The sequence below is a fragment of the Sander vitreus genome, chromosome 18 (genome assembly GCF_031162955.1).
Source record: "Sander vitreus isolate 19-12246 chromosome 18, sanVit1, whole genome shotgun sequence".
Classification (NCBI taxonomy): Eukaryota; Metazoa; Chordata; class Actinopteri; order Perciformes; family Percidae; genus Sander; species Sander vitreus.
Genome location: NC_135872.1, coordinates 20,534,601 through 20,545,071, shown reverse-complemented (window position 1 = coordinate 20,545,071; position 10,471 = coordinate 20,534,601). Strand labels below are relative to the sequence as shown.

The following is a 10,471-nucleotide window of genomic DNA, read 5'->3' as shown; positions in this document are numbered from 1 at the left end:
ACACACACACACACACAGACAGAGACTAGTCACAACTTAAAAGCTCATGACAAACATGTTTGAAAGCCTTTTTGACTGATAAGTCACCGACATCCTGCCATTACAACAGCATTCCACACTGACCAGTCATTCAATCCAGTTTAAATATGGTATTTTTGTGAAATAGTATGCCAGTGGGATGAGATAATGACTCCATTTACCATAGAAAATGGCAAAACAAGCCTAAAGAAAATAACATGTCATTTAAGAGATTGTAGACAAGTAAAATCATTTCATTTAACAGTTTGGTAGTCTTAAGTATTTGATTAAATGCACTTTCTCAGTGAGTGAGTAAATGTCCACTTCATGCCCTGCATAATGTAGCCTATGGAGGTTCTATGTAAACTAAACCTTGTACCTTATCAAGAAACTCAGTGGCCCCCGCGCTTCCCCCTCCACACAGCTGTGAGCAATAAGCTTCCCACCCCCAACTCCTTCAGCATCAACCTCCTGAAAGCGTGCGTAAAAGGCACGTTTACCGAAACCGGTTGGCTGGGCTGTGCACATACAAACACACGCATCCACTCCAACCGGTGGATGAACTTCAGTTGGATAATGGATTAACGCATCAGGCAGATAACAAAAAAAAAAAAACAACAAAAAAAAAACGCACAGCATACTATGAACTCCAGATGTCAATGTATTGGAAGACAACACCCACCCACCCACGACGGATTGACTCACACTTTAAAGTAGTTGAATAAGCGCGCGCCGGTGCGGACGGTTGATATTCTACGTGGGGTATTTAACTTCTTTCTGATACTTAAAGCTCTTCCAACTGTGTATTTTTTTTTACATTTTTTTATGGGGGAAAGAAGCGTTGAGCTCGACCAGCCATACGGAGTGACAGTTGCTGCGCGAGACGCTGGTGCCAGATATGGATAGCACGCGGGATACCTCTAGACGCTGGTGCGCATCTTCATAAAGTGCGACACTTCGAGACTGACGAGGGCCTAAAAACTTCATTTGTCCTGACTCAAAGGTGCTGACAAACGGAGGACGAGCAGGACGCAATCGCTTCTTGCCAACCAACAAACTCATTTAGGGAGAACAGTTTGAAAAAAAAAAAAAAAGCCTCCACAGTAGCCTACTTTTACAAATCTTCACAGGAAGCTTTGAAGTAGAGAAGATGCGTCAAGAGGTCGCGAGGAGATTTCACATGCTGCTCGTGATTTGGTCGATTGTCGTTAGTTTGGGGACAGGGTTTCCTACCAGACACAAGAATGTTGCCCACAAGGTGAGTTTTTTTCAAATATTGATTATGTGTGTGACTTTTTTTTTTCTACTTCAAGTTTATCGAATTACAACATGAAGTTTCAAAAGCTGCGAAGTCTTAAAAACACACCTGCCGTTGTCAAACAATTAGTTAGAGTAGCGCCCCGGGGCATCTTTGCTAACGTTAACAGTTGTAAAATATCATACTCGTTCTAAATATTGTACATTAATGTCGACTAGTCTTAATCTTGTAATATCATTGGCAGTATTATACAAATATCTCCCAAAAACTTAACCTAAAACGTGTAGATTTTATAAGAAAATTAAAATGTGAATAGAAATGAACTAACATTTCCGGACTAATGTTGGTTATTATTAGCCTAACTGTTATTGGGTACAACATACACTAGAATCAGGTGCCTTTAGGGAAATAATAATAATAAAAAAAGAAGATATTATGAGCTAGTCATTTCTGTTATTTCCAAATTCTACGTTTATTGCTGCACGTTTGTTCAGTCAAATGTAAATGTCATCGAAACGTGGATCAAATGGCTTCCGCAGTCACTGCTCTTTGTCAGCTATTACCCTCAGTGAGTTTCCATCAAATTATTCAATCAATGAACTCAGCTGAAATTACAGAATTCCCTCACCAGTGCGTGCTGCTCTCTTTAGTTGCACTTATCTCTCCATGTATAGTACGGTTTGACATCACTGGGCATACACCCTGCTATAATAAATCCAAACTCTCTCCACACACAAACACACACACACACACACACACACACACACACACACACACTGTGCAATCTGTGGTGTGTCTATGGGAATGTTTGTGTTACACATGGACATATTTGGATATCAAAGTCTGTTTGTGTGTGTGTTTGTGTCAGGGTTCAGTTTTTGCCTTTGAACTCTCCATCTTGTGTGGCCTCCCATGGATGCCCTATTGGGACTCTCTCTCATCATCTGTCCGATTGATGTCAAAGCGAAAAGAGACAGAGAGAAAAAGGAGGGAGGGAAGAGGAGAAGGGAATAATTAGTGAGCAGATGAAAAAAAAAAAAAAAAATCTCACTGTGGCTGTGTGATTGTTTATTTCATTCACCAAAAGGCTGCAGTTGGTGACTCTGTGCCTTGGCCTGTGACCTGCTGGATGCGTGTCCGTGAGTGGTGGATGGAGAGGAGAGATTAGCAGAGGAAGAGAGAAGCAGGAGGGAAAGCTCAGTAAAGCGGGTGCCCAGTAACGAGATGCTTATGTAACCAGAATAAGGCGAGCCCTCGGCATCTCTCACACTGGAGCTCGGGTCAAGTGTCATCCATCGGATTGTTTACATTGGCTCTTTTTTGTGCTAATGTGGAATTTCCTGTTTTTGGTTTTACCCCCCCATCTCTTAACGAAGAAGGGGTTAGTGTTGAAGTGGCCTCTTCTCTAAATATTGTGACCTGTTTGCCCTCAGTGTTTTGTACCTCCACTTCCCACCCCGACCTCCACAACCTCACCCCGATTCCACCAGGCATGCATTTGTTATCCTGTTTCCATTTGCAAAAGATGGCGATCAAAGAGCGTCCATAGTTTATTGTTCTTGTGTAATGGTTTGGAAACAGCCAAGTGCAGAGGCCTTTGATATCTGCGGGCACATCAATCAGGGCTGCCACACCGCCTGCCTTCCCAGCCTGCCCCTCAACCCCACCGGATTCCGTCCCTGCCCCTCACCTCAGCCCCCGCTGCCCCCATCCAGTCTCCTGACCTCCTCTCCCTGACCTGAATGTGTGTCACCCTCAGCAGTAGCAATGGCAGGCAGCTCAAAATAGGTCCAGTCTTTTCAATCTAGTCAAAGGAGTAGAGCTGGGCAATATATCGATATTATATTGATGTATGAGGCTGGATATCGTCTTAAATTTAGCATATCGTAATATCGCAATATGACACAAGTGTTGTGTTTTCCTGGTTTTAAAGGAACACGCCGACTTATTGGGACTTTAGCTTATTCACCGTATCCCCCAGAGTTAGATAAGGCCATACATACCCTTCTCATCTCCGTGCGTGTTGTAACTCTGGGTGACGCCCCCACCGCTAGCCTAGCTTAGCACAGATCCTGGAGGTAACCGGCTCCATCTAGCCTACTGCTCCCAATAAGTGACAAAATAACGCCAACATTTTCCTATTTACATGTTGTGATTTGTATAGTCACAGCGTGTACAAATAACAAGGTCACATGAGACACAGCCATCTTCTAACCGTATCTAACACGCGGTGACTATACAAATCACAACATGTAAATAGGAAAATGTTGGTGTTATTTTGTCACTTATTGGGAGCAGTAGGCTAGATGGAGCCGGTTACCTCCAGGATCTGTGCTAAGCTAGGCTAGCTGAGGGGGCGCCAGACAGTTACGACACGCACGGAGATGAGTAGGGTATGTATGGACTTATCTAACTCTGGGGGACACGGTGAATAAGCTAAAGTCCCAATAAGTCGGAGTGTTCCTTTAAAGGCTACATTACAGTAAAGTGATGTCATTGTCTGAACTTACCAGACTGTTCTAGCTGTTCTACTATATGCTTTTACCCACTTAGTCATTATATCCACATTACTGATGATTATTTATCACAAATGTCATTGTGTAAATATTTTGTGAAAGCACCAATAGTCAACCCTACAACATCGCCGCAATATCGAGATCGAGGTATTTGGTCAAAAATATTGTGACATTTGATTTTTCTCCATATCGCCCAGCTCTACAAAGGGAGGACACTGTTTGTTGCTAAAAGGGTGGATTTAATGTTTGTCTGAGAAGAGAGAAGCGGTCTCCAGACCACGCCGAGGTCCTCCACTGCATCCAGATAGTCTTCCTTTTAAACACACTGCATGCCGTCAGCCGTCGGGCCTTTGATCCGAAACGCTCCACTACAGAAAGGAGGAGAGCAGGATCAGAGAGAATGAGGGGGAGGAAGAGAGGAGGAGGAGAGTGCTATACAGGGCGAAAGAATACAGGATCCAGATGTGTAACAAGACAAGATGAGGAGGGTGTGAAAGTATGTGGCCTCTCCCGTGACTCTGGACCCTCGTTGTGTCTGCGTGAGTGTGGAGGTGTTGGAGCATGTGCGTGAGTGTTGGTGTGTAAGAGTGAATATTGTCACTGCTGGTCAGATTCGACAGTGATGCACTCGTGCTAATAACAGGCCAGTAATAGGGTGAAATGGAGCATCATGCTGGAGGATTTCTTCAATAAAATCGTAAACCAATCACCAATTATTAGGTTTATCAGAGAGAAGCAGAAGCATGGGGCCTTTATTGCTTGCTATGTTCATTTAGAGAAGAATGTTCTCTGCTCTTTTTTGATATTATTACTTATCAAGTGACAAACATAATACATTAGATTAGAGGTATTGGCCGTGAAAAAACTGGTATTGGTGCCATTTTATGAAAAGAAATTGATTTTTAAACATAGACAATGCACAAAGTGTTGACTTTTGTTTGCGATTAACTCTTTTTTTTCATGTTTGAAACAACATACTAAACATACAGTTCGCAACATAAACATAGCCTTCCCCCCACCACTCGTCATCCCCACCCACCAGACAAAAACAAAGAAAACATGACACAATAACCACAATATACAAGACCATACAAGAAGATAATAGCAGAATAGACAAACTGTAAGCCAAATAAACCTATGTGTAATGACAACACCATAAACCCGTCATACACGTCTCTCCCCAGCACAAAGCGTCTTAGGAGCCCTCCAGAAAGCTCAAGTACTTGCCCCATTTTCCCGTGGAGACATCCAATCTGACAAACCCTTTGAATGCAGTGTTGACTTTTGAAGTTAGCCAGTTATTATAAAATAAATACAAAACTAACTAACCAAGTAATTACCCTATGCAACAATTCATCAATTAACCATTTAGTCTACAGTATGTCAGCGCAGTGGTGAAAAATGTCCATCCCAGTTTCCCAGAATCCACGGTGACGTCTTCAAATGTCTTATGTTGTCTGGCCAACAGTCCCAATATCCAAAGATACTCCTTTTACAATTATATTAAAACAGAAAATGCAGCAAATTTAACAAATTCAGTTTTTTTTCTTTTCTAAGAATGTTTTGTAATATTTGCTTGCAAAATGATTTGGACGACTAATCGATTATCAGAATAGTTAATATATATATTTATATATATATAGTTTATTCACTAATTGACCAATTTACATCATAAACAATAGCTGAATGAAATGTTTTTATTTTGACCCAAAATCTTTTCAAATTGACATAGACTATTCTGTTAAATTGTGGTACTACTTATTTTTTATGTATTAACGTGTTGAAAGTTCTTGTAAAAAGCCAGAGGAATTTGTGCTTTCAGCAGCACTGCTATAATTAGTATGTGTAATATTTACTTACAAATTTTGCAGTGGATAAAATTACAGAGAGAAAGGCTAAATATGCCAAAAATGTTACCTACTTGTCACCACCAGTTTACCGATATCTGGGGAGGGGGCCAACTTCTCTTCATCCATCATTTATCATGCTTGACGGGCTTCCCATCTAAACAGGCATTATGTGTTCACATGCTTGAATTTGACCGAGCACATAACTTCTTTATGGGACAATCACAGGCAGTCAGTGAAAAGTACGCCCTGTTCTAGAGGCCATACGTATAAATCATCAACCATTTGGTCATTAATTCAGACATTTCTTCTCCTCTTAAGCCCTCCAACTGCAACTGGTTTGTTTTGAGCGGACCACAAACTGGCTCAGGTTAAATCTCAAGGTCCGGCCAGATCATATGATTGAGCCAATTTAGCATATTCAGGGTGATATAGACATGAGTGAATGGCAGACAAGGGTTCATTAGAGGGTTTGGATTTTGGTTTTGACCAGTGTCAGGCATGAAATAGATATGTGCCCTATTAGACATGAAACAGACACACGCACTCTGGAGAATCAGACCAACCTAAAAATCCATTTTCAGCGACTATATTCCAGATACATTACATATATCTACAATTCCCCACCATTATAATTTCGCCGTTAATCACCATTGATCTCAGAGATCAGCATTTCCTCTTGCTGGGCTCAGTAACTGTAAAACCCGAAAGGTCAAATGAGTGGCGGCCGGAGTGGAGGCAGCACAGCAGGTTTCAGACACGCTCGCAGCAGCCCAGGGGTCCCACGCCTCCCAGGCCCTCTCATTAAAGCTAAAAGAGGATCTCTCTGGCACAGGCCCCTCTTTGTCCACGGCCTGGATGCCATGACTGTTGTGGGAAAAAAGAGAGAAAAAAGAATGAAATCAACGAAGGTTGGTTGGTCACTTGGCTGGTTAGTTGGATGCCTCCGGGGCTTTTTGGAATTGCTGACCAAGCTACAAAGTGGTAGATGGTTTGAAGGTTTCTGCCTGGAAACAGAGCACTAATTGTTTGTTCACATTCATCAACGAGTCACTATAAATGATAGATCCTTTTTGTCATTAGTCCTGAAGTAGCCACTAGCTTTTGAATGCATTCCAGTTGTTTCAGTTCCCCTTGTTCTTTACATTATTTAAGGTGGTGTCGCCACACAGTCAGCCGTGTGAGAGGCAGAAATCAGGCTTTAAGGCATTTCCTGCCACCCACTTCTCCTGTATTCATTTCATCTCTTAAATCATTTCTTTAGATTGCACTAGACTTGTTATTTTACGTCTTAACTTGTACTTACAGGCACATGGCCACCCGATGCACAGCGGCGGGGTCCAATATGGCCCTGAGGCTTTGGAGCAGCATAACCAGGTCCAGAGTCTCCTGCCCGAGTCCCAAAACCACCAGAGGAGGTGGCCCCACCCCCAGCACCGCTCCGTTGGGGTTCTTCCACAGCCTGAGCCCGAGGAGGAGACCAAACCTTTCATCCTGGATCTCAAGAACTTTCCAGACCTGGCCAATGCTGACATCAACTCACAGAACCCCAACATACAGGTGAGTCTGGGGAGGGGAGTCACACACGTTTGGTGATATGCAGCTTTTGAGTTTCTTAGACAGCTTTATTTATTAAATTACGTGTTAAATTACCATTCATGCAAGGAGAACATTGTGCCTTTTATTGTGTAAAATGATTTATTTCCTTAACGTGTAACAAAATCAACAGTCTCTCTGTCTAATCTTAGCAACCTGGCTGCGTCTTTTTTTGTGCTACTATTTAATTAAAGTGTAATAAAGGAAAACAGGCTCTGTAATCATAAGTGTTAGCCATTAGGTCCTCATTATCTCCTTCTAAATTGACCCAAAAAGTTCAAAAAGTTGTTCTGTTTAACTTATCTCAGGGCAGTTATCCTCTCCAACTCTGGCCAGTGTAATCAGGATGTGGCTAGAGGGACATAATGATGTCGGCCAGAAACCGATGAAATGTCTGATGAGTTTTCGTGTAGCATATAGACCAGATGTACCATACTCTGACTGAAATATATTCAACTAAGACAAATGAAAGCGTTACCAATCCTCATCTTCCCTTAACTTCCTAACTGTGAGATTAATTTCACCAAAGTTCCCCTGTAGTCTGCGTGTTGCCTGGTCTTCACATCAGCTGAAGTGGGCCCTTGGAAGTACTGTAGCATCTAGGATGAGTCATATGAGGTAATGAGAGGTAGTTATCCAGAATAAATGCTCACATTCTCTCCCTGAGAGGATCGTTTGGTTGGCTGAATGCTCATGCTCACGTCTGGCTGGCTGACTGACTTAGATCTGGGGAGCGGCTTCGCTTCGACCTCTTCGCCAAATTTGAGTGAGTTGATTGCTTGGAGAAGAGCTTGTAACTCAAGCTCTAAAGCTGCACAAAAGTATTGGAGGTGCTTGACATTTTTTATGAGAGATTGCGGCAAAAGCAGTCAACTCATCTGTACTGTACAGTTCAATTGCATGTTGTATGTCATTATCTTCTGCTCACCGTTAATAAGTCATTAGGTTGTTTTGCAAATCACGCTGCAATTGGTAGTCTTGGTTTGCTAGTTTAGACTTTTAAGAGAGAGTTGTCCGGCTTCCCAAATATTGTTTCTGTCCAAGATCATATCAGTGACACAGATGAATGTGTTCATGGGTTACTTGAAATTGACAGAGACGCTCTCTTTTTCTACGTAGGTAACCATCGAGGTGGTGGACGACCCCCAGATGGAGGTAGAGATGGACCTGGCCAAGGAAAAAGACTGGCTACCCTCCTCTTCCTCCTCACCTTCTTCCACCGTGGATTGGCTTGGAGGCAAGAAGCTTTTCTGGCCCCTATTCTGGAGCTACACAGACGCCGATTCCAGCGAGGACAGCAACAGCCGGTCAGGCGTGGAGGAAACTGGCGAGGAAGAGGAGGAGGAGGATTACTCCCTGGATTACGGCAGTGAAGAGCCCTTACCCAGCGGAGTGGGCGGAGACTGGGACACGCATTGGAATGAAGGCTGGGATCCAGTGCAGAGCTACTATGGTAGGGTTTGCCAAGTGGTACGCTCGCTCGTCTGCTAGTACAGCCACACAGCTATTTTAAATATGACTTCATCACACTGATTATGGCTTTTAAAAAATTAGCAAAATGTATCCTGTGGGTTTTACCAAAGGAAAAAAAGGGAAAGTATGGAAATACAATTAGTGAATTCATCAAATCAAAAAAGAGAAAGAGATAATGGGAATGTCTAGAGAGAGAGAGAGAGAGAGAGAGAACGCTGGAGGGAGAACAACAGAGGGACTTAGGAAGGCTGCATGATAACTGTCTTCACAGTCAGAGAGAACCAAGCGATGCCTGCATGCGAAGCAGTATGAGCACTCGACCATCAGGACATTGTGGGTTATGGGCACTTTGAAGCCGACACTGGCCGTGCTGGTCGCAGAGGCCTGCCTTTTGAAGATGCGTCCGATGCGCTCGCTAATGGCAGCGTGAGGCCGGCACTGTTCCCTGAGACAAAACAGCCTTCTGCTTGTGGACAATTAGAGGGCAGATTTGGAACACAGAATGACAGGGGCCATTCGGCCGGCCCTTTCATCCTTCCCTGGGACCCCATGCCCCCCCCCCCCAGACTCTGGCGGCCCTCACTGCCCTCTGCGGCTCGGCCTTTTGAGCCAGTTCAAGAATTTCGGGGGGCTTTCAGGGGTCTGCATAACTTTTACAGCTCTTTTCCCCTCTTAATTCTGCCTTTATCTGGTGGGAAAACATGTTGTGTCTCAGCTAGCACAGACCACTTATTCAGTGGTAAAGATAGTCAATAATTAGAGAGAAAGAGATAGGTGTACATAGTGAATGAAAGGGAGAGAAGATGGAAAAGAGAGAGAAAGAAAGAAAGAAAGAAAGAAAGAAAGAAAGAAAGAAAGAAAAGTCTGATGGGCTAGGCAGTGCGTAGGCCAATGTGTGTGAGTCTACTGTAGATCAGAGCGCAGTCATGGGCTTACCACAACCTAAGGCTTTCATTCTTCAGAGAAACTTCCCATAGATACAAATCTGTACATGATTGATCTATTTTTTTTCATTTTTTTTTTTTTTTAAGTTTTTGAAGGATGTTGTTGCAGCACAAACCTCTACTATTGTATTGTAATCTCAACATGTGGTAGCAGGTTGCTAGTTTTTACTCTTTAATCTTTCCCTTAGCCAATATATAGATTGTATCTGCTTTAACTGTTGTGCATGCAGTCGAGCCAGTAAAGGGCAACAATGCCTATTAAGTGGTCACATCTAAAGACTCAGTGAACATAAATCAATGTCTGCCTTTGCTTCTTCTGTAATTAAGACTCTCCTGAGACCTCATTCCCGTATGGCCACATGGCAAGTTGGCAGCACCCACAAAGTAAAATTGGGTGCTCGCTACACCCAAGCTGGTATTTCTGCACCCACCTCGCCTTTAATCATGAATGACTTGTTTTCAGTGTTATTAACACCACAAGGAAACATGGTGCGGAGGCGGACCGCCACAGCACAGCTTCTCTCTCTCTAATTTTACTGAGGCCTTTTTAAAAAGAATATGGGTTTGCATGGGAAAGGTTAGGCCAGGAGAAAATTGTCATTTATATGGACTGAGACAGTCCAGAAACTTTGAAAGCTTATTCTGGATTACGCTGAGTTCACTTGTTTGTTGTGATTTGCAGGGGTTTCCCCCTTGTATTCATAATCCCAATCAACCCTTTGAAGCTGCTTCCCAAATACAGTACATCTGCTAATTGTGCCTGAAAGCATGATGTCGAGCTCCTTTAACTGTACATGCTTTCATTTAGTATTCCCCTCA

The 10,471-nt window shown here is 43.1% G+C and overlaps 1 protein-coding gene and 1 long non-coding RNA gene across 2 annotated transcripts in view; one reads left to right on the top strand and one right to left on the bottom strand.

Annotated features, from left to right (window-relative positions):
- Positions 1 to 492: 492 nt before the first annotated feature.
- ism2b (isthmin 2b) overlaps positions 493 to 10,471 on the top strand; it is a 13,896-nt gene continuing 3,917 nt past the window's right edge. Inside the window, exons 1-3 of the mRNA XM_078274172.1 lie at positions 493 to 1,276; positions 6,948 to 7,199; positions 8,355 to 8,688. Of these exons, the coding sequence (XP_078130298.1) occupies positions 1,169 to 1,276; positions 6,948 to 7,199; positions 8,355 to 8,688 (694 nt within the window). The 5' untranslated portion in view covers positions 493 to 1,168. The remainder of the gene's footprint in view (positions 1,277 to 6,947; positions 7,200 to 8,354; positions 8,689 to 10,471) is intronic.
- Positions 4,811 to 10,471, bottom strand: part of LOC144533067 (uncharacterized) — a 17,831-nt gene continuing 12,170 nt past the window's right edge. The window contains exons 2-3 of the long non-coding RNA XR_013503397.1: positions 6,946 to 7,205; positions 4,811 to 6,506 (exon numbers count right to left, since the gene is read on the bottom strand). This is a non-coding gene — a long non-coding RNA (uncharacterized LOC144533067). The remainder of the gene's footprint in view (positions 6,507 to 6,945; positions 7,206 to 10,471) is intronic.